This window comes from Lucilia cuprina, chromosome 2 (genome assembly GCF_022045245.1).
Source record: "Lucilia cuprina isolate Lc7/37 chromosome 2, ASM2204524v1, whole genome shotgun sequence".
NCBI lineage: Eukaryota > Metazoa > Arthropoda > Insecta > Diptera > Calliphoridae > Lucilia > Lucilia cuprina.
This window is the reverse complement of record NC_060950.1, coordinates 28,522,531-28,548,060: the sequence shown is the minus strand read 5'-3', so window position 1 is coordinate 28,548,060 and position 25,530 is coordinate 28,522,531. Positions and strand designations below refer to the sequence as shown.

At 28.1% G+C, this 25,530-nt stretch overlaps 1 protein-coding gene across 1 annotated transcript in view; it reads left to right on the top strand.

Moving 5' to 3' along the window:
- LOC111683032 (carboxypeptidase N subunit 2) overlaps positions 1-21,481 on the top strand; it is a 22,695-nt gene extending 1,214 nt beyond the window's left edge. The window contains exons 2-10 of the mRNA XM_046949300.1: positions 464-607; positions 718-822; positions 946-1,072; positions 1,248-1,444; positions 2,772-2,927; positions 13,882-14,028; positions 14,752-14,917; positions 15,670-15,801; positions 19,993-21,481. Of these exons, the coding sequence (XP_046805256.1) occupies positions 464-607; positions 718-822; positions 946-1,072; positions 1,248-1,444; positions 2,772-2,927; positions 13,882-14,028; positions 14,752-14,917; positions 15,670-15,801; positions 19,993-20,609 (1,791 nt within the window). The 3' untranslated portion in view covers positions 20,610-21,481. The remainder of the gene's footprint in view (positions 1-463; positions 608-717; positions 823-945; positions 1,073-1,247; positions 1,445-2,771; positions 2,928-13,881; positions 14,029-14,751; positions 14,918-15,669; positions 15,802-19,992) is intronic.
- The last annotated feature ends 4,049 nt before the right edge of the window (positions 21,482-25,530 follow it).

Sequence of the window (25,530 nt, the reverse complement as noted above, 5' to 3'; positions counted from 1 at the left end):
CTATAGTCTAGTCTATAGTCTATAGTCTAGTCTATAGTCTAGTCTGTAGTATAGTCTATAGTCTAGTCTATAGTCTAGTCTATAGTCTAGTCTATAGTCTATTCTATAGTCTAGACTATAGTCTATAGTCTAGTATATAATCTAGTCTATAGTCTAGTCTATAGTCTAGTCTATAGTCTAGCCTGTAGTCTATAATCTAGCCTATAGTCTAGTCTATAATCTAGTCTATAGTCTAGTCTATGGTCTAGCCTATAGTCTAGTCTAGCCTATAGTCTAGTCTAGACTATAGTCTAGTCTATAGAGTAATCTATTATCTAGTCTTTAGTCTGGTTTATTTTCTAGCCCTTAGTATATAGATTAGTCAATAGTCAAGTCTATATTCTAAACCATAGTCTATTCTAAAGTTCAATCTCTTGGCAAAAGTCTACATTACTTTATAATTTAATTTTATTACTTTTTTCAGGAACTAAGACGTTTAAACTTGGCTGACAACTCTATTGGAGAGTTAGTGCAGCGTATATTCTTTATGATGAGTAAATTAAAATATTTGGATTTAAGTGGAAATCCTCTGCAGGAATTACCACCAGATGTGTTTCGTGATGTACCGGTAAGAGGAAATAGAAAAAATATTAAAAACTTCTCAACCACAATATTAATAATAATTTTTCAATACTTTTTTGTGCAACCTCAACATTATTGTCATCGTTCATTTTGCAGCAACTGAAAGTATTCAAATGTCGTAACTGTCAGTTAAAGAAAATCAATCCACAATTGTACAATTTATTACCCTCGCTAAGTGAACTCGATTTGGGAAGAAATGAGGTATGAAATTTAAGGAGTAAAGAAATGGAAAAAACTAAATTCCTTATAAATTATTACATCTATTTCATTTTAACCCTACGAAACTGTCTTTTTTCTTTTTTATTCTTTTTTGCCTTGCTCTAGTTTAAATTTCTTGACAAGGATGAATTTCGTGATGTCAAGCATTTAACCAAAGTTCTATTAGATGGCAATCAATTATCTGTTGTTGTCGATGAACTATTTCGCATGCAAAAAAGTCTTAAACATTTAGGTATGTATCTCTAAAGTAACTCATCATTATCGTTCCACTTCAAGTTTTTCTTAGCTCATTTAGTATTTTTATGTTTTTTTTTATTGTCTGTTAAAAAGCATTTAAAATTATAAAAGAAATTCCTTTGTTTACTTAATGTAAAGTTTTCCGTTATTTTTTTACAATTTTCTTTTAGATTTGTCCTACAATCGTTTGGCGAAAGTTCCAAACGATTCATTTTTACATTTGACTAATTTGACTTTTCTGGATTTGTCATATAACAAATTGGTGCGTTTAGAACCGCAGTCTGTAAGGCGTCTTAGCAATTTGCGAACTTTAAATATAAGTGGTAACATACATATGGATCTTCATGAAATACGAGACACATTTGAAGTAAGTTGAAATGAAAAAAAATAACAAAAAAATATAAGACTAAGTAAGTTTCTTAAAAATTGCAAGAGAAAAGTTGCAATATTAGTTAAAAGCATTACAAATAAAAAAAAATAAATATTATTAGATAAATCATAAAGTGTTAAAGTATTTATAAAGGAAGTGAGGGATATTAGACCTTTTGCTGTTTCTCTGTATTCTCTTTACAAGTTTATTTGTCTATGATCTTTTCTTTACCTTTAACAATAATCTGTACAGTTTTTGGATTTATCTACAGTTCAGTCTAACATAAAATCTACGAATACTACTTAGATTTTTGTTCAGTTCTAGTTCAGTTCTAGTTCAGTTCTAGTTCAGTTCTAGTTCAGTTCTAGTTCAGTTCTAGTTCAGTTCTAGTTCAGTTCTAGTTCAGTTCTAGTTCAGTTCTAGTTCAGTTCTAGTTCAGTTCTAGTTCAGTTCTAGTTCAGTTCTAGTTCAGTTCTAGTTCAGTTCTAGTTCAGTTCTAGTTCAGTTCTAGTTCAGTTCTAGTTCAGTTCTAGTTCAGTTCTAGTTCTTTTCTAGTTCATTTGTGGTTCATTTGTTGTTTAGTCTCTTATTAACACAATGTGACGTTGAAGGAAATTTTACTTTAATATTGTTTAAAATATTTTTTATTTACGAAATTTTTGTAAATATTATCTATATATTTCTTTAGAATTCAAGGTCATTATACATTTGTTTATGTATCTGCTTTTATTTATAATTCTTTGAATTTGTTTTCTACACAAATAAAATAAAAACTATAAATAAATAAAATATAAAAAGAAAACTTAAAGGTTATTACATTTTCTACAATGAATAAAATAAAAAGCATATTTATAGGCTTACAAATATATTCACCACAAAAGACTACTTTTAGGCAACGTTTCATTCTAGTCATATTAAATTTACATTTTATAAAAATATTATATATAGAATATACCTTGTGTAGTTGTAAGAAAAATAGACAAATAGAAAAGTTATGTTTTTTTTTTCCCAAAATATTACAAATAAATAACCAATAAAAATTTCTTTAAACACATCATAAAATAAAAAGAAATGAAAACATGATTGTGTAAGTAGAGGTAAGAGTAAATTTGCAACAACATTTAAACACATGTTAACAAATACTCGATAGATAAAAAGAAAATATACATTTATTTAAATCCTGAAAATACACATAAATATATTTTTGAATTAAATTTTATCCTTGGCTTGAATGTATGAAGTTGATTTGATGTTTGTGTAGAATATTTTTCTTTATTATTATTGTTTTTTGTGTTTTTCTTTTCTTGTTTTTTACATTTTATAGCTTTTGCCACACCTGACACATCTTTCTATTGCTGATATGGGAATATTGCCTGTCGGTTTGTTAGTGCCATTCAAACATTTGCGTTATTTGAATATTTCCGGTAATCACTTGGATATCATGTCCTTACAAGTCATTGAGCCCTGCCAGGAGCTAGAGGTAAGTGTAACATTGGTTTCTTTATTCCTATTTTTTCATTTTATTGAATTTTCTCGACTGTCTATCATTCATAACAAAAAAATCCCTGTAAATAATACTTGTTATTTTTTATCCACAAGTGAAGAAGTGTGTGTGTGTGTGTTAATATTGTGAAAGAAAGCATACATATATGTATACACTAGCTATACCCAGTGTGCTTCGCTACCCTCATAGTAATGGAATAAAATAAATATCATTATTGTAAATGTATATATATCTGCAATATCAAAAATTTCCCTTTTAGAGAACTCTTTAAGTTTGATTTTATGATTCTAGTCTCAATATTACAGAAAATGAGAAAAAACAGTTGAAGAACGAAAAAGTACCAGACAGTGCCTTTTTATATATTTTCATTAAATAAGGATGACGCACGTTTAATTTTCAACCAGAAACCAAAAAAAATCGCATAAAGATTTTTATACAATCATGAAGCTACATGTCCAATTTAATGTTCTTAGGTTCAATATTATAGAAAATTCGAAAAGTATTAGTAAGAGAACAAAAAAGTACCAGAGTATGCTTTTTCAATTTTCGTTCAATTGGGATACTGCGTGTTTAATTTTATGTTTATATATTCAATATTTTAGAAAGCTCTAAAAGTACCAGTACCAGTGAAGTACGAAAAAGTACCAAAGGACTTATTTTATTTAATTTCATGTTCCTAAGTTCAATATTATAGAAAATTCAAAAAGTACCAGAAAATATTCCAGTTTAAATTTTCATTCACTCAAGTCCCTGATTGCTTTTAAAGATTGTTAATTTCATGTTTCATGTTTCTAGGATCAATATTATAAAAAAACACAAAAAGTACCTTTTAAAGAACGAAAAAGTACCAAAAAGTGCCCTTTTATAGGTTCTCACTAATTTCATGTTTCTAGGTTCAATATTATAGAAAATTAAAAATGTGCCTTTTAAAGAACGGAAAAGTACCAAAAAGTACCCTTTTATAGGTCCTCACTTAATCCGGGCTCTATATGCTTAATTTCACGTTTCTAGGTTCAATATTATGCAAAAATCCAAAAAGTACCTTTTGAAGAACGAAAAGGTTTCAAAAAGTCCCCTTTTATATGTTCTCACTTAATCTAGGCTCTACATACATAATTTCATGTTTCTAGGTTCAATATTATAAAAAATTCAAAAAGTACCTTTTGATGAACGAAAAGTCCCCTTTTATAGATTCTCATTTACTCCGGGCTCTACATGCTTAGTTTCATGTTTCTAGGTTAAATTTTATAGAAAACTCAAAAAGTACCTTTTGTAGAACGAAACAGTACCAAAAAGTCTCCTTTTATAGATTCTGATTTACTTCGGGCTCTGCATGCTTAATTTCATGTTTCTAGGTTCAATATTATACAAAAATCCAAAAAGTACCTTTTGAAGAACGAAAAAGTACCAAAAGTCCCCTTTTATAGGTTCTCACTTAATCCATCCTCTACATACTTAATTTCATGTTTCTAGGTTCAATATTATAGGAAATTCAAAAAGTACCTTTTGAAGAACGAAAAAGTACCAAAAAGTCCCCTTTTATAGATTCTCATTTACTCCGGGCTCTACATGCTTAATTTCATTTTTCTAGGTTAAATTTTATAGAAAACTCAAAAAGTACCTTTTGTAGAACAAAAAAGTACCAAAAAGTCCGCTTTTATAGATTCTCATTTACTACGTGCTCTACATGCTTAATTTCATGTTTCTAGGTTCGATATTATAGAAAATTCAAAAAGTACCAGACGAAGTACGAAAAAGTACCAAAAGGTCCCCTTTTATAGATTCTCACTTATCCCGGGCTCTACATGCTTAATTTCATGCTTCTAGGTTTAAATTTAAAGAAAACTCAAGAAAATACCTGTGTAGAACGAAAAAGTACCGAAAAGTCTCTTTAGTATTAATTTCATGTTTCGATTTCAATATCAAAGAAAACTCAAAAACTACCAGATGGAGAATGAAAAAGTACCAAAAAATATCACTTGGTACCGGGTTTCCAAATAACACCTCATTAGCATATTTAGTGTTTCTAAATCTAAAAATTTTATCTAGATTGGATCATTGTGTTTGAATAAAAAATCAAATTTCCAGTTTTTACCCCTTTTGGTACTTTTTTTCTACCCATTAACGAAATAAAAATTCTATTCCAAAATGTTGCAACATCGTAGTGGGAGCCCGTTATTACGTATTTATATGTATAAGTTAATAAAGCAAAATGAATGTTTTATGAAAAAGTACCAAAAATAGGTACAATTTTCACCCCTTAAACATCCGAATAACCAAAAAGTACTAAATTTATATTTTTATTTTTTCGTCAAGTTATGAAGGAGTCAAAAATATTGTTTGAATGTTCACTGGTTTAAAAGATACATGGGGTGCAAAAAAAAGTACCAAAATACAGTTTTTACCCGTTTATTCCCTAAAGGGGCCGAAATTGAAAAAAGTACCAGACACCTGTCCGCTTATTTTTTAAATGAACGACGATAAGCTTTAAACTATTTTTGTATCTTTCCTAGTTTGGATCTATTTGGTGGGATACCAACCCCCTGTCCAAATTTCAGCTCTTTAGCTTTAACCGTTTAGGCTGTGCGATGATGAATCAGTCAATCAGTCAGTCAGTCAGTAACGTTAGAATTTTATATACATATATAGATTATGTATGTGTGATGGATGCTGTTTATGTATGTTTATGTGTGGTTTTTAAAGTATAATGTATATATTTCGTTTTTCATATTTCTTTCGTTTATGAAAGAAAAGGGGAAGAAAACAATAAAATGCAATCATATATGACTTAGGAAGCATATTAAAAGGATGTGTGGTACTTACTTATGTAATGGTTTTTAACATAAAATATTTTGGTTATAAGTAAAAAATGAAACTTTTTTTAAAGGGGGAACTAAATGGGGTATTTTATAAGAAAATGCACTCGGGATGACAGTTTGTCAGTCAAGCAAATAAATAAATTAAATATTATAGTATCAGCTGTTTTGACAGATAAAGGTCATTGTTGAAATCATTAAAATTTGAACATAAAAAATCCCAAAATTTTAAAAAAGGTAAATTTTTATTTATGAGTTCACCGAATGTTTTATGTTTAGAAACTGAGTTTGTTGAACATAATTCCTAAGAATTTTCCAATCAGTATTAGTGAGGAATGTTATTTCCGGAATAATATCACATTCGATATACTAGATTTTACTTCGACAAATAACTAACAGTAGCAAAAAAAGTGCTCCAGAATTATAGTGTCCTCCCCACATGCTCTACTTTGGTCTGTATCCGCACGTCAAATTTGGTATGGATGTGCTTGTTTCTACTCAGAATACGTACCATCATGCTAACCTCAGACTTTATCATTTTGAAGAGATTTTTCGTCTTGCTCTCATCCGGGTCACCCCATATGATCACTGTTGTTCTATTCACCATTTTATTATATCAAGTGGTCTTATTTTATCAGTCATATTTTTAAATCGGCTGGTTTTTGAGTTCGTCAGATTAGCTACCTTGTACTTTGGTTGCCGACAAATCTCGAGTGATCTGGTACCCATATGATGTAAACCTTACCTCTGAGAGAGTATTCATTTAAAGCTTTCTTACAAACCAATCCAATACGATTTTAGATTTAATTTTATCACCAAGTATCAGCATAATTGCTTTCTTGCTATCGGTAGATATATTAAGATTTGCCTGGAAGCTTGTATTTTGATTAGGTAAACGGTGGTATATTCCTGTCTATGGTTCTTTGATTTAAAACTCCAGAACAACTTTGTTGTCCAATTTAGAGCCATCCTTGAAAGGATTCCTATTTGCTCTAAGGTACCACTTGACGTAGACATTTTATCTGGGATCAGTGTTTCAAAGTTTTCGACAGGTACGTCCGATGACTGTGCATAACATTTCAATGTGTCCAGCATACATTGTTGACGTGTCCTATAACCGCTTTTGTAGGCGTCGTCTTATATCATATATATGTTTCAATGGATGGAATATCTAGAAACGTTTCAAGAGCATTCATTGAAGTAGTACACATTTATACCCAAGAAATTATTATATTATTTAGATCCATTAAAACTTTCCAATAATCATTAAATGGTAAATTTTTACATGTTTACCCATACAATGTTTCAGATAAAAGCAAAATATGTTAACGATTAAAAATATGTTAAATAAAGAAAGTGTAAAAACAATTTTGAAAGAAATATGGTTACCACAACTATATTTTTTCTCTACGTGTGTTTAAGAGGGAACATAGGGGTATTGAAAGAAAATTCCATTTAAAATTATTGCCTTAATGATAATAATATAAATAAATTTATATCATCATATATGTATCATTGCATTCAAAAATAAGACCATTTTATTACATTTCTAAAATTTAATTACCAAACATACGAATTTTAAATGTTTTATAATTTAATCATTTCAACTACCAGAAAAAAAATAAAATATATATACACATATGAACAAATAGACTTAAATACATATAAACAAATACACAATTGTAAACAAGGACAAAACCAAGATCTACAGACTGATTCAAGAGAGAAAAGGCTATAAAAAATGGAATTGCAAAAGTTAAAATTATGAAAATAAGAAAAAAATATGTTACAACCACAACATTTGATATAACAGCAGTTGTGTGTGAAAATAAAACCAGAAAAAATAAGAAAAAAAGTACATGACTGTCCATTAACATACCACAATAGAACAACATCGAATGACCAGTACAGATATCTATCTCTCTCTCTCTCTCTCTGACTTTTCCAATGGCAAGCATATTCGGTTGTATTCTTTTGCAACTGCTGGTAGCAACAACTTCTTAACTTAAAAACTACAAACAAAATTCTCAAAATGTTAAAATATGTATATGTGTGTGAATTTATTAGCGAGTCCTTATAAGCAATTATGGGAGTAATAGAGGTTTTTCGACTTCATTTAAATTAGTTTAACTTAGAATCGAAGTTATAATTTAATCATAAAATTTACTTAGAAACAAATTAAAATGCTCCTACTTTGGCAAATATATGAAATTTTATAAAAAAAAATCCACCCTCGTCATTACCTATTATATGAGCAAAGACCATAAACTCTGTGTACTCAGTTTTTCAGCTTTCAAAAATAATTTATTTTTGTTAAATGATTTTATTTTTGGACATTTATCCAGAAGAACAGTAGTAGTAAGCTTACAAACACAACAGCAGCTGTAAAGATTTTGAATGTTTTTATTGTTAATATGAAAGTGCAAGGAAATAATGCAAAAAGGCAACTGACACATTTCCCAATAAACATTTTATGTTTAGTTTAAAAGAAGAATTAGTTTAACGACGCTATATGGCTTGAGGTGTAGACAAATTTCATATAGTGTAGAAGGGGGATCAAGCGCCATAAGGGCACATCTGTCAATGCGAATAACTTGAAAATCGAGTAATCTATTTTATAACATTATCAAATTTTGTTTTCGTTTATTGATTATCTATCATCCCTAAAAGTTTGAAAAATTACTTTTATATATGATGGAAGGCAGACGTGTTTTATTGTTTTTCAAAGGGCTGTGAAAATATTTCAAAGTGTGTATTTTTTGTGCTAACTTTTTTTGTTTTTGTGATAAAAAAATTATATTGAATGGTGATATAATATACATACTATTTTTTCGATAACATAGTTGGAATCCCGAAAAAATTTTATCTAACTCCCAGAACTGCCCCTGGGGTACATTTGCCAAATATATGTAACGCTTGTGTTGTAGAACAATAAATGTCTTGTTTAATGTACTTCGACTATGACAAATCTATCCCATCCCCTTGGCTTATTTACCCCATGAATTGGGCGGCATCACCGTTTTTGGTCAATGCGCAAAAGTTTAAAAGGATATACATTAATATGATTTAGGAAGGAATAAAACAAAAGCCAACACATCTAAGTATCCGAACAAAGAAAATATTTAAGAATATATATTGTGGCTTTAATTTTAGGCCGCCTCAAAAAAAAGTGGCGCATGGTCCTTCTACCTTAGTGCTCTATTAGCTATTTCAATTTATTTTGAGTTCACGGCTACAGTAAATGTTTATTTCAATAGACGTTTTGTTGAAATTTTATGTCACTACAAAATGAATCTCAAAATAAAGTTTGTGGTAAAGTCAAATCTATAAAAAGTCCAGCAGTTTAGTTTTGTGCATGAACGGGTTATCGTTTAAAGTTTAGAAACTCAGTTTCCTTGAATCAGATCCTTTCAATTTTTCCATCAGTAATTTTGTTGTGTTTTATTTAAAGAACTTGCTTTCGTTAAGGTCGGCTTTAATGATCTTTGTGGTACTGTTTTAACCGAAATTTATACAATCCATTGTCAAAAGGGAGCTTACAAGGTTTGTTACCATTTAGACAACAGAAATAACACCCAGTTATAACTTTGGCAACCAACATTGTATTTTTGACAACACATCGTTTTCATTTGAAAATTATCTGTACATACTTTGACAGCGGATGTTACTGAAAAATGGTAAACAATTGGTGTCAATTTGATGCCAAGCTTATATAATTTTTTTGTCCCCACTATGTAATGAACTGTTTGACTATTAGTACCCCTAATATATAAACTTACATTGTCTTTAACCAGTATTTACTTGTTTGATGTTGAACGTATTCAGAAACGTTCATCCCAATTTAGCTCTTTTGGTTGTGTTCAGTTCAGAACTGTTCTGCCAAAATACGATAGTCCAATCCATTTACTGGGTTCTTTTTAAATAAATAAAAAATTGTCTTTAAAACTCATGCACAAAAACTTTCATAACTCTAACGAAACATAAATTTTCCAGATACAAACAAATATACTACAGCTTACAGTTGCATACTAATAGCCCCGTTCGTCAAATTATATTTCTACTTTTATTTTGAAACAAGTACGAAATATAAAGTATTCAGATATTTTCATAATATATTACCGATAGTTTTGATTTGTTTGACCAATGTTTAAGTAGTCAAGTATGAAGGTACTTGTTGTTGGAGACATGCCTAATGTACTTTGTTGTTCCTGTTTTTGAACGTTTATTAATATTTTCTGTTTGTGTCTGTCTGGGTCTGTTGTGTGCTCGTAATTTTTGTCAATATTTTATTTTCATTTTAAGTACATTCTTAACATTGTTCGACGTATGTATACGTATGTATATGCCATAATACATATGTGTGTTGTATGTATTTTAGTGTTAAAACATACTTGTTACCCAGCAGTTTTACATGTAAGCAATGTGCATTCTTTGCCAATTGTAGATCAACTTGGTTTAAGTTAATTCTAATGTTTTCCTCTATATCATATATACATATTATTTACACCAAAGCTTACATTATTTACACAACTACTTAATTTACAAACTTTATTTAAATTTTTGGTAAATTCAGAAATAATTTTCAAAAAACTTAAAATATATAAAAATTTACAAAGAAATACATAGTTTACAATATAATTTACATTATTTACCTCGTGTAAATAATGAAGACTTCATTACAGTTATTATTAAAACGTGAAAGTTATAAGAAATCTATAAATAGCAACAAGTATGAATGTATAGTCGGGTATGACTGACCATTTGAGTAATAAAGCAATAAATTTGTTTTTAACTTAAACTCAAAAATGATCAATATACGTCAAAATAAAGTGTGTATTGAAGTCATATCCATAAAAAATCAGCGGTTTAGTTTTGTGTGTGAAAGAGGCCTAAAGGCCCGATCCGGGCGGTACGTTTATATAATGAACCGATTTCAACCATCTTCAATAGCGTTCACCGTTCGACCAAATTTCATTTTAAAAAACGAGAAGAAGTTGAGAAGCATTTAAGTTGAATTGTAGCTTGCCTCAGATATACTTAAGCCTTTTATTGTTTAATAAAACTGTTGATATTTAATTAAAATTTTGGTAGGGGTAGGGTCAAATGAGGCCCTATAATTATAAAGTTTTTGAGGATCATCAAGGCTAGTATAGAACTTGGTTTTGCAGGTTTTTGTCGAGATACGAGTATATTAAAAATAATTATGAATTTAAAAGCCCTATTTTGCAGGTTCAGTTGTATGGGTCCTAGGTGAAATAATAGACCGATGTTAACCATTTTCAATAGGCCTCGTCTACGGTACCATATAAGATTATGTGCCAAATTTCATTGAATTACTTCCAAAATTGCGACCTGTAATTTGATTACAAGGTTAACAAACCCTATTCGGGGGTTCAATTGTATGGGGGCTAAGTGAAATAATGAACCGATGTTAACCATTTTCCATAGGGTTCGTACCTTGGACAATAGAATGTCATTTAACAAATTTAATTGAATTATGTTCAAAGTTGCGAAAATTATTCTGAGCCGATTGGTATACCAGTATTATTGTACGTTACAAACATCAGCACAAACCCAATATACCCTCCCCACTAAAGTGGTGTGGGACTTAGAAAGTGATTCCTAGCCGATTGGTGTGTCTAGGACCAGTACCCTCCCTACTACAGCGATGTAGGGTATAAAAAAGATTTTCAATTGTTTACCTTTAAATTTACATCATTTAAATAATGTCATTAATTTAAATTGAATGTAAATGAATTAGTTTCTAATCATTTGTTTACCATAATGTGTTGGAAAATATATGACTTTATATTGTTTACATAAAATTAACATTATGCCAACAAATGAGGTTTTTGTTAAAAGAAAAAGAAACTTGTCAAAATAATAAAAAAATCATTATTTTGTTATTAAATTATTATTTTTACGAAAAATTTACATTTATTTTATGGTTTACAAGAAAAATTTACACAATGTCATATTTGAAATTTCAGACCAAATTCGAAAAACTTTAAAAATATAAAGAAAATATGAAAATTTTTATAAAAATTGATATTTTACAATATATTTTACATTGTTTCCTCATAATTACAAAGCACATAGTTATCTCCACAAATGATATAAATAGTTATTTTCTTACCTAGCCATAACTCTGAAAGTCAAGGAAAATATTTTGTTTCGAACTGCTGGGATATATTTATGTGTATGTGCCTGCCTGTAATTATGTTTGTGTATATTTTGATTATTGTAATCCTGTTTTTATATAGTTTTTTTTCCTTACTTGTCTCACACATACAAAAACACATTAATTTTGGTCAAGATGTATTATTAAACCATTTGCACGCTAACCGAAACTACAGTATTTTTGGACAGAAGAAACCAAAAAAATAACAAGAAAATCATGCACTCTTGCACACAATCAAAAGCAGGGAAGTAAAATAATGAAATCGTTAAAAGTAATTTAAATATACTAGCAATGCCAAAATGTACAATGCAATAAGAAGTATAATATTTAATCTATAAAATATGACTTTAAGGACATTTTCGTTATTTAAATTAAAGAACCTACAAACATGAAATTAAGCAAATATAACCTATAATACGAAGGTCCTATAAAATAGGACTTTCTGGTATTTGTTCGTATTGGAACTGGTTGTTTTTTATTTTTGGTTCAAGATATTTTGCGTTTGTGCTGATATTGTAATTTTATTGTAAATTTTTAAATTGTACTTCGTTTGCAAAAGTATTTTTTTAAAGAACTGTGAAGCTTAAATCAAACTCCTTTATATTTCTGTAAAAAATTTTGTTTTGGCACAAAACAGAGTTGTGGGTACATTGTGTTAGAAATTTTAGCAGTTTGTTTGCACAAACCAATCTACAAACAAATTTTAACAAATATTGTTGACAATTGGTTTAATTTTATATATTTATACGTATATATTTTGTTTGTGGTCAACACATGTACCAGAAAAAAAAGGAAACAGAACCCTAAAGCTTACTATTTAGAAATCAATTTTATTTTAGAAACAACATTTTAAAATTGAATCTGGTTCATATGCTGTTAAAAAAATCATTTGATCACAGATTGTGTTTAAGTGTATGTACAATGTGGTAGAGTGTATTAAAATATATTTAATAAAATTATTTAAAGCATATTTTAAACTCATTTTTGATATGTACTACTATTTATAGAAAATATTTTACACATGTTTTTCTTGCTATTATATAAGTTAACATTTGTATTTTATCCTCTTACCTGGGAATAAACCAGTAAAAACTTTTATTATACCCTACACCACTATAGTAGTTTCTTGCAATACAAAATCTTTCAACGATTTTTTTAGGATCGTCCCATATAACTGACCACCCTATAAAAGGTTTCCCTCTGCAGAGAATTTTGGTTATTGAAAATCGAGTTTTACTTATTACTTCGATGAAATTTGCCATAAACAAGTTCTAAACAAAACAAAATGTATAAAATTTTATGAGTATCGGTTTATAACTAACGCATTCCACTTCAGATAATTGGACAAAAATATATCGTTTTTAAAAATTAATATTTTGTTAGTTTAAAAGAGATTGACTTAAGCCATGAATGTCGAGTGTTTTACGAGAGTACTTGGCATGATGCCCTACTCCACAGTAGTCTTTTTCATCCACTGAATAGACTTGACAACGGTCTACTATTGCCCCTGAATACTTCAATGAAGGTCCATGTACAAGCACTTTGCTGAAGTACTCGAGCTATTTAATCTGTGACCATTGCTGTCCCGTTGCTTAACTTTCGAGATGTAAAAACATCACTTCCGTTTACAACCACGCATATACAACACTCTCACTTCTTAGTCGCTGAAATAAGAAAACTCTCAATTGTTTAATAGCTTTCGCGAAAATTACAAAAAAAAATACCAAAAGAAAAGATATCTCCCATATTTTTCAGTTGAAATCTTGAGACCACCACAACTATTTTCCTTATAAATTTTTAAACTATTGTAAAATTAAGAAGAATATTTTTCTCCTTCGTCTTATTTAACATTTAAATATCTTTAATATCTTACGAAATCCATTCAATAACCTTAATAACATTGTGTCATCTTAATATTTGTTCTTCTTTACAGTTTCTCGATCTCTCAAGAAATCAATTGCATGGCATTAATGCTGATATTGTTTTACGCATACAGGCGATACGAAATGTACGTTTGGATAATAATCCGCTTATATGTGATGAGTGTCACATGGGAAAATTAATAGATGTTGTACGTCAGGTAAGAATAAATTGCAGCAGAGATGATGATGGTTTTAAATTGAATTTATACATATGAGAATTTTGTTTAACTTAAAGAACTATAACTATTGGAATGAAGAAAACTTCGTCATTGTCGAACTAAATACATATATACGAAAAGGATATCTTACTTACAGATTATAATAGAATAGTTCCATCGTTTATACTATAGTGTCTGTCATAAAACAGAAAGATATATATTAGAAATATTTAGGTCTACAAAAAACAATTTTTTTTTTACATAAATGTTGACAATTTACAAAAAACTTTTAATGTAATTATCATCTATTTTTTAACTTTCCCAATATTTTTCGCTTTTTAAGTCGTCAACAAATTGTTACTACAATTTACAATTTATTTTTCTTTACCTTCCCACAACCATACGTAATACCAAATGTAAACAAATTTGTTAAGCAAAATATATACAATCTTTTTTTTTTTGCACACAAAGAAAAACTATAAAAAATATTATGCAAATTATTTGAAAATAGTCAAAATAAACAAACTAGTAAAATGAAGAAAAACTCATATTTAACATAAAACTTTTCTTTTTTGTAGCATTAATTTTATACATGCTACTAGTCGTATAATATTCATAATTTTTGTTTATTATTTTTACTTCTTATATCCTTGTTTTACACCGAATATTTGATGATTTACTATTTGTAACTTTTTTTCTTATTTTATTTACTTTTTAATGCAGCTGCAATGGAAATGGGAAACATATCCAATTTGTTTCTTACCCAAAACTCTCAGGGGTGCTGAAATAACAGATTTGGATGCAAATGGCTTAGATCGTTGTTTGGATTATATAACTGATGAGGAACAGAATGCAGCGAGCACATCACATGCAAATTTTCTTGAGAGAGGTAAAAAGGACATAAACTAAGTTAAATGTACAGAAAACTAAAAATTAGTTGTTACTACAAATACTAGTAGCAACTACACTCACCGGGTTAAGACTAAAGACTATACTATAAAATATTACTATGGATAGTAGACTATAGATTAGACTAGAGACTAGACCAAAGACTACACTAAAGAATAGACTGTAGACTAGACTATAGACAAGGCTATAGACTAGGCTATAGACTATAGAGTAGAATATAGACTAGACTTTAGACTAGACTATTTACTATACTATAGACTACAATATAGACTATACTATAGACTAGAATATAGACCAGATAATGGACTAGACTATGAATAGACTATAGAATAGACTATAGAATAGACTATAGAATAGACTATAGACTAGACTATAGACTAGACTATAGACTAGTTTATAGACTAGACTATAGACTATACTGTAGACTATACTATAGACTAAACTGTAGACTAGACTATAGACTAGACTATAGACTAGACTATAGACTAGACTATAGACTAGACTATAGACTAGACTATAGACTAGACTATAGACTAGAATATAGACTAGACTATATACTAGACTATGGACTAGACTATAGACTAGACTATAGACTAGACTATAAACTAGACTTTAGACTATACAGATGATTAATGACTAAAACGTAATAGTTTTTCCATTAAATTATTTAATTACTTGATAAAATTGTACTTCCATTAATTTCTATATTCTCTCTTTTTTATTTCTTTCTAGGTGGCCTTAATACACTTGCAATATTGGGTGGCATTATTTTCGTTTTAATTGCCATTATAATCATTTCCGTTGCCATTTGCTATTCGAAACATCGGGCACGTTATTATACGCGAGAGGATCATCTTAATGGCAGTAAGTACTTACAAACAAAAAAAAAAATAACTAAAAAAATCTAACTATAGAAAACTTTTTAATTTAACTATTGTTTATTGCAAAAAAAAAAAAAGAAAAACACACACACCGAATATAAAATTACTAAACGTTATAAAGAATAAACCGAGAACAGAACTCATGCATTTATTTGATGTTGTATGCTAAACTAATTTTTTGTTTGTTTTAGTTAAAGTTTTTTCTTTGCAGCAACAAAAGTATTGCTATGGTTTTTATTTGGTTCGCTCTTTTACCAATTGCGGTAAAAACTAGTTTGGCAATAATACAAATATTATTTTATTTTGGTCTTGCTGATGTTGTAATTGATACTGTATACTTTGACCCACTTACATATATTCGAGAGAAATTTCTGAAAAAAAGAACACAAACCAACATATTGTAGAATGGCAATAAAAAGAACACACTTCAATTTTAAACTAATAGTAATAATAATAGTGGAAAAACTAAGAAAACTTCTTATTGTAATAGTTTGTTTCTTTTTAATATAAATACTGTATCAATATAAGTAGGTTGTGTGAGATTTTAAAGATTTTCGAAAAATGCTGATTTTGCTCTAAGATTTTATATCTTTTTTAATATTTCTGTATAGTCTGAAATTTTAAATCGATTATAAATATCCCTATATATTCTGCAATCTTTTCGATTTTACCAAGGACCTTAGTGCATCTGTATTAATAGTATAAACATTAAATGTAAACTGAGTGAGCTACTATACAAATATTATATGTATTTAAAAACTACTTTTTACTCAAACCTTTTACATTACAAATAATTTATACTTTTTTCCCTGTGACTAATTTTTTGTTCTTTCCTCACCACTAACAAACCAATCAATTTACTAAGTAGTTGGCAGAAAGAAAACGTTCACAGGACAAAAACAAATAAAATGTATATAAAACAGAAAAAAGTGGTAAAACTATATAAAGCAAAAAACAAAAAACTTAAATTGATATTCTTTATATTTTGGTGTAATTTTTTGTATTTCAAAAAAAGTTTCAGACTAAAACACAACGCGCTAAAAAAATTATACTTTTTAAACAATCAAATGTGTATGCTATTTTCTTCTATAGTTTTCATTTTTTTGCAAAACTTTCGAACGGAAAGAATAAGTTTCTTGAAGTTAAAAAAATAATTTTTCTTCTATTGGTTGTTTGTCTTAAAATCACAAGTTGAATAAATATTTGTTAGTGCCCATGAAAAAAATTAAAGTGTGAGAAATGTTATTTACTTTGTAATTTTTTCTATTGTTTTTTTGTCTTAGTTTTGAAAAACCAGCCAGAGACACTTTTACAAATATAAATTTTTAAACGTCTAAAGGAAAGTTTCCTCAAGAAGAAGAAGATCTTCTAAACAGAAACGTTATACTATCGAAAACAATATTTAATATGAAAACTGTCTTATAAATAAGACAGTCTGTATGATAAAACAAGTAAGAAGTTATAGTCGGGCGAGGGCGATCATATAATACCCTACACCTGTATATGAATAAAATGTGATTTAGTTTTCATAATAAAGCATTTAAGTTGAATTGTACCTTGCCTTAGATATACTAAAGCCATTTACTGTTTAATAAAACTGTGGATATTTAAGTAAAATTTTGATGGGGGCTTTTTTAGAGGGGCTAGGGTTCATCAGGGTTATCAAGACTATTATAGAACTTGGTTTTGCAGCTTTTTTGTCGAGATAAGAGTATATTAAGCATAATTATGAACATAATTATTTGGCGGGTGCAGTTCTATGGGGCCTAGGTGAAATAATGTACCGATGTTAACCATTTTCAATAGGCTCGTCTACAGTACCATAAAAGATGACGTGCCAAATTTCATTCAATTATCTCCAAAATTGCGACATGTAGTTTGATTAAAAGTTTTACATGGACGGACGGACAGACAGACGGCCATAGCTACATCGACTCAAAAAATGATTCAGAGCCGATTAGTATACTTTAAGGTGGGTACAGGACCAATATTATTGTGCGTTACAAATATCAGCACAAACCCAATATACCCTCCCCGCTAAAGTGGTGTAGGGTATAAAGACTAATTTGTATAAGACAGCTGTCACTCTCTGTTAGAGGATTAAATTTTCCATGAGAAAACTATCTACTTCTATTCTCTTAAAGGAGATCATTTTCTATATGGAAATTGTGTCGATAAGAGGACATTTTTATACGAAAACTATCTCAAGAAGACAATTATTTATACGAAAACCCTCTCTTAAAGGAGGCACTATTTATTAAAGGTGAAAGTTTTCTATACGAAAACTTTCTCTTAAGAGAGACTACTCACTATACGAAATCTTTCTTTTAAAGAAAACATTTTCTATTAGAAAACTGTCCCTTAAAGTAGACTTTTTTCTATACGAAAACTGTCTCTTAAAGGAGACAATTTCCTATATGAAAACTATTTCCTAAAGAAGACAATTTTCTATGTAAAAACTGTCTCTCAAAGAGGACAATTTTCTACAAGAAAATTATCTCTCAAATGAGATAATTTTCTATACAAAAAGTGTCTCTTAAACAAGACAATATTCTATAAGAAAAGTGTATATTTAGAAGACAATTTTCTAAACGGAAACTTTCTTTAAAAAGAAACAATTTTCTATATGAAAACTGTTTCTCATGGGAGACAATTTTCTGCACAAAAACTGCCTCTTATAGAAGACAATTTCTAAATGGAAATAGTCTTTTATATGAGATCGAGACTGATTTTTATTGAAGGATATTTTCTATACGAAAACTGGCTCTTATAGGAGATATTTTTTTCTACAAAAACTGTCTCTTATAGGAGACAATTTCTGTACGAAAATTGTCTATTAAAGGAGACAATTTCTGTACGAACATTGACTATTAAAGGAGACAATTTCTGTACGAAAATTGTCTATTAAAGGAGACAATTTTCTTTATTTAAACTTTGTTTTTAAGAGACAATTCTCTACATAAAAACTGTCTCTTAGAAAGGACAATTTTCTGAACTGAAACTGTCTCGTAGAAAAGAAAATTTTCTTTACGAAAACTGTTCCTTATAAGAGACAATTTTATACAAGAATTTTCTATAAGAAAACCGTCTATTAAAGGAAAGAATTTGCCATAAAAAACTATCTCGGAAAAAACGAAATTTTTCAAAACGATATCTGTTTAGTAAACAACTTTATATAATATAAAAACTGTCTTCCAAACGCTGTCTGTCTGGTAAAAACTTCAAGGATTTTTTTTTACATTTTAAATCCAAAGGCTTACTGTTAGTAACAAATTAAGCAGTTATAAATATTTAGCTTAAATCGTAATTAAAATCTTTATTTAAGCAACAATAAAATTCGTTTACTTTTACAACTTTAAAACAGTTTAAACGAACTTTTTTAAATTTTGTTCCTAACAAAGTATATTTTGAATTTGTTTTTGAGACGCCAAAAAACATTAAACATTTTATTACATTTTCATAAAGTCTCGCGCGCTTTTAAAAGTTTTCTCAAAACACAGACATAAATAATTGAAAATTTTATTAACAGTCTGGAAAAGCTTTAAAATACTTATTGGGTGAAGCAAGAGCAATATTTTCTATAAATTTCATTTATTGACACCCTAAAATTATGCTACAATAATGTAAATAACAAATTTTCTTTAAGCGGTAAAAGTTATGAGAGTACCTACATTCAGTACTTTTTAATTTGCATAGCACTTTAAATTGTGAGTTGTGTTTACACTAAACTTGTTAATATATTGCTTGTTCGATGTAAGAGTGTCATATCTTAAAAATTGATAAGATTCTGAGAAATGTATTAAGAGTAATTTTGTAGCATTGCATATATGTTAAGTTTAATTAACCCTTCATACAAACTAAAAGTTTTTCTGCTCTACAAAAATTCTGTTATTTTGAGTTAGAACACTATTGAAACTGTTGAAAGATATGTTAAAAATAATACAAAGTTTTTAGCTTTAATTCCCAAAAGAAATTTATTTCGTAATTTTTGAAATGAAAAATTTAAATGCTTTTCTTACCGCCCACAAATAACGAATTGAAGAGAAATAAAGAAAATAAAAAGAAATTTATATATTTTTTTCATTTGTTTAAATACAACATATTTTTGCCATTTGTTTTATTAACTGATGTTTTTCTCATTGCTTTTTTTCCACTTCTTTGTAATCCCCTTTAGGTGAGGACAAATGTTTGGAAAAGAATTTAGAAACGACCACAATTACAGCCCAAGGAAATGGTAAAACAAATGCTAAGTTAGCATCGCCCACAAATGGCAGCAGTAACAATATAAAAACACCCTATTCAAGTGGCAATGGACTGGAGTCTCTAGCTGCAGAACCTTTAAATCCCAGCAATGGTCACAGTACCAATGAAATTAATTTTAAATTTCCCATAGATGATCGTGTGTGTACCATTGATGAGCTGGTAGTGGTACCGCCAGCACCACCGCCTCCCACAAAACAACCACCGGCAGCAACTGTTCAAGAAATGAATACTGGCAATCTGCGTTATACACAATCACCGCTGAATTGTGGTAGTACAACGGCCAGAGCGGCGGTGGCCGCTGCAGCTACAGTCATACCACCAGGGGCACCATCGGCAGGAGCACCCACAATGATAACAACATCAATGACACCAACACATGCAACAACGTCACTGCCACCAGAGGCTATAGTGGTAGTACTGCCACCACCGCCTTCAAACGAACAACTTTATTCCCAGCAACAACATCAACAACAACAGCAGCAGTTATTGCACTTAAACACACTTGAACCATTGGTAAGTGTTAACTGACCTCAGGGTGTAATGGGTCACACGATAAGAATGTCACATTTGGGTGAATATCAGCAACAACAGCAAAACATCACAAATACATAGATAATAATAACAACAACAACACTATAATCACAACAATTATACTTAGTCTGTAACGGTATATACGTTAACGATATATACCCCTATATGTAAATATATTATTTATATATTAATTTATGTATAAACAAACTAAAGACTCTCATATATGTGGTTTAAAATTGTACATAGAAAATCACTTTGTAAATTTGTATGTATAATTTTTGAGAAAAAGGAACAAAAAAAATATCTTTGTATAACTTCTCTACTTGAAGTAATATTAAGATTCTTTATATAAAAGATGTTGAAGAAATATAATTGCAATGCAACTTTCTACAGTTAAAAGATATACTAATTATTTAAGTATGATATTAAAAATATTTTTTTTATATATTTTTAAATTTCTCCATTAACTACTATTCTCAAATAAAAGCCCTAAAGTAGTTATTGTTATAAGCAAGGATTGCAAAAAAAAAAAAAATATAACAAACAATAGGCGTAAATAATTATTTTTAGTTTTTTTTTTTAATAAAAATTATTTTTTCTTACGAAAACAAATTCATCAGAAGGCGAAACTTTGCTACAATCGGTCCTATTTCTAAAACGAGTAAGACAAAATCATATATTCAGACAAAATTACGGACATCCGGTATGTATAACCCTAGAAAGTATCGCATTTTACCGTGATAATGAAGACAATTTTCTATAAAAAAAGAGTCTCCTTGACAATACAATTTTCTAAACTAACTCATTTCTACTTGAGTTTTATTTCAGTTCTAGTTAGTTCTATTTTAGTTCTATTTTAGTTCTAGTTCAGCTCTTGTTCAGTTCTAGTTCAGTTTTAGTTTAGTTCTAGTTCAGTTCTAGTTCAGTTCTAGTTCAGTTCTAGTTCAGTTCTAGTTCAGTTCTAGTTCAGTTCTAGTTCAGTTCTAGTTCAGTTCTAGTTCAGTTCTAGTTCAGTTCTAGTTCAGTTCTAGTTCAGTTCTAGTTCAGTTCTAGTTCAGTTCTAGTTCAGTTCTAGTTCAGTTCTAGTTCAGTTCTAGTTCAGTGCTTGTTCAGTTCTAGTTCAGTTTTAGTTCAATTCTAGTTCAGTTCTAGTTCTTTTTCTATATGAAAACTGTCTCATTAAGCTGCTAATTTTCTGTGCGAAAACTTTGTCCTCTCTTAATAAAAACTGTGTCCTTGAGGAGACAATTTTCTCTATAAATACTGTGTTTTTGAGGAAATAATTTTCCTTAAATACACAATTTTCTATATGAAACTGTTTAGATGAAATGTCTCTTTGGATTTTTTTTATATAAAAACTGTCTCCTTTTTTATATGAAAAATATTTAAAATTTTTTTCTATGTGGAGAGAATTTTTTATATGAAGTATATGTCACTATGAGAATTTCCTATATCCATATGCATTTTCATAGTGTAAAACTTACATCTTGAAATGAAAAATTAAGATGAAGTATAACTACCTAACACTATTACTAAAGTGGTTTGAAATTCTGCATAGACTCATTTTTGATCATCAAGTACAACCGTATTTGATGATTTAAAGAAAAAAATAACTTATTGAAGATCCCTGCTTATAAATATATTATTTAACCTTTATATCAAATAAAAGCAATATCTAAGTAATTTTATTATATCGTTTGTAAAGGTATAATTTAGTACAACGATTAAATTTATAATTGATAATTAATTTTTAATTAAAAAATCAAAATGATTTAGAATTTTAAACGAAATAACTTCTATTTTAAATTTTTATTAAATAGTAAATTTTAAATACGTTAATTTAAAGAAAATAATTTGTAAAAAAAATAAAAATCCACAAAAGAACACATTATCAGTGTGATATTTTTCTAAAAATTAAATAAATTTGTAAATATTACTGAAAATTATTAAAGAAAACAACACCCACAAAAAATGATATATGAATTGCAGATAACTTTTTAAGAATAAAATAAATATAAATTTAAAAACGAATAACAAGTGATCTAAACTACAAATCAAATTTGTAGAAAAAAATCACATACATGATAAATAAGAACTACAAAAATAAAAATAAAATTATTTATAAAAGAAATGTTTGTCATATTTATTAAGAAAGTAAAAATAAAGAAAATAAATTAAACTTAAGTCAATATATTAGAAATTAAGAAGAAAATATATCTATATAGAATTGAAAATGAACTATTTTTAACAATTCTAGTTCAGTTCTAGTTCAGTTCTAGTTCAGTTCTAGTTCAGTTCTAGTTCAGTTTCTAGTTCAGTTCTAGTTCAGTTCTAGTTCAGTTCTAGTTCAGTTCTAGTTCAGTTCTAGTTCAGTTCTAGTTCAGTTCTAGTTCAGTTCTAGTTCAGTTCTAGTTCAGTTCTAGTTCAGTTCTAGTTCAGTTCTAGTTCAGTTCTAGTTCAGTTCTAGTTCAGTTCTAGTTCAGTTCTAGTTCAGTTCTAGTTCAGTTCTAGTTCAGTTCTAGTTCAGTTCTAGTTCAGTTCTAGTTCAGTTCTAGTTCAGTTCTAGTTCAGTTCTAGTTCAGTTCTAGTTCAGTTCTAGTTCAGTTCTAGTTCAGTTCTAGTTCAGTTCTAGTTCAGTTCTAGTTCAGTTCTAGTTCAGTTCTAGTTCAGTTCTAGTTCAGTTCTAGTTCAGTTCTAGTTCAGTTCTAGTTCAGTTCTAGTTCAGTTCTAGTTCAGTTCTAGTTCAGTTCTAGTTCAGTTCTAGTTCAGTTCTAGTTCAGTTCTAGTTCAGTTCTAGTTCAGTTCTAGTTCAGTTCTAGTTCAGTTCTAGTTCAGTTCTAGTTCAGTTCTAGTTCAGTTCTAGTTCAGTTCTAGTTCAGTTCTAGTTCAGTTCTAGTTCAGTTCTAGTTCAGTTCTAGTTCAGTTCTAGTTCAGTTCTAGTTCAGTTCTAGTTCAGTTACTAGTTCAGTTCTAGTTCAGTTCTAGTTCAGTTCTAGTTCAGTTCTAGTTCAGTTCTAGTTCAGTTCTAGTTCAGTTCTAGTTCAGTTCTAGTTCAGTTCTAGTTCAGTTCTAGTTCAGTTCTAGTTCAGTTCTAGTTCAGTTCTAGTTCAGTTCTAGTTCAGTTCTAGTTCAGTTCTAGTTCAGTTCTAGTTCAGTTCTAGTTCAGTTCTAGTTCAGTTCTAGTTCAGTGCTTGTTCAGTTCTAGTTCAGTTTTAGTTCAATTCTAGTTCAGTTCTAGTTCTTTTTTCTATATGAAAACTGTCTCATTAAGCTGCTAATTTTCTGTGCGAAAACTTTGTCCTCTCTTAATAAAACTGTGTCCTTGAGGAGACAATTTTCTCTATAAATACTGTGTTTTTGAGGAAATAATTTTCCTTAAATACACAATTTTCTATATGAAACTGTTTAGATGAAATGTCTCTTTGGATTTTTTTATATAAAAAACTGTCTCCTTTTTTATATGAAAAATATTTAAAATTTTTTTCTATGTGGAGAGAATTTTTTATATGAAGTATATGTCACTATGAGAATTTCCTATATCCATATGCATTTTCATAGTGTAAAACTTACATCTTGAAATGAAAAATTAAGATGAAGTATAACTACCTAACACTATTACTAAAGTGGTTTGAAATTCTGCATAGACTCATTTTTGATCATCAAGTACAACCGTATTTGATGATTTAAAGAAAAAATAACTTATTGAAGATCCCTGCTTATAAATATATTATTTAACCTTTATATCAAATAAAAGCAATATCTAAGTAATTTTATTATATCGTTTGTAAAGGTATAATTTAGTACAACGATTAAATTTATAATTGATAATTAATTTTTAATTAAAAAATCAAAATGATTTAGAATTTTAAACGAAATAACTTCTATTTTAAATTTTTATTAATAGTAAATTTTAAATACGTTAATTTAAAGAAAATAATTTGTAAAAAAAATAAAAATCCACAAAAGAACACATTATCAGTGTGATATTTTTCTAAAAATTAAATAAATTTGTAAATATTACTGAAAATTATTAAAGAAAACAACACCCACAAAAAATGATATATGAATTGCAGATAACTTTTTAAGAATAAAATAAATATAAATTTAAAAACGAATAACAAGTGATCTAAACTACAAATCAAATTTGTAGAAAAAAATCACATACATGATAAATAAGAACTACAAAAATAAAAATAAAATTATTTATAAAAGAAATGTTTGTCATATTTATTAAGAAAGTAAAAATAAAGAAAATAAATTAAACTTAAGTCAATATATTAGAAATTAAGAAGAAAATATATCTATATAGAATTGAAAATGAACTATTTTTAACAAAAAAAAAAAAAAAATAAATAAACACTTCAGTTGACAAACACAAATTACTTTTTTCAGTTTAAATTGTATTTTAAACAAGACAACAAATATTTAATGAAGAAAAAAATAAATAAACATGATTTATAGTTAGACAACAAAATTCAATAGTAAATAAAAAAAATGTCATTTAATATGAATTGGTTTCATAACATTCAATTATAAATTTTTTATACATACATGAGTTTAATTTACATATTAATATTAGTTCTTTCTTTAAGAAAACAAATTAAAAGTTTATATATATATTATATATATATATATATAATATATATATAATATATATATATATTAATAATATATATATATATATATAATATATATATATATATATATATATATATATATATATATATATATATATATAATATATATAATATTATATATATATATATATATATATATAATAATATATTATATAATATATATATATATATATAAAATATTTTTCATGAAAAAATGCATTTATTTAACATTTCTTTTATATGATTATAATTAAAGAAATATATCAAAAATATTTTATTACTTTTAATTTGATTTATTCCAT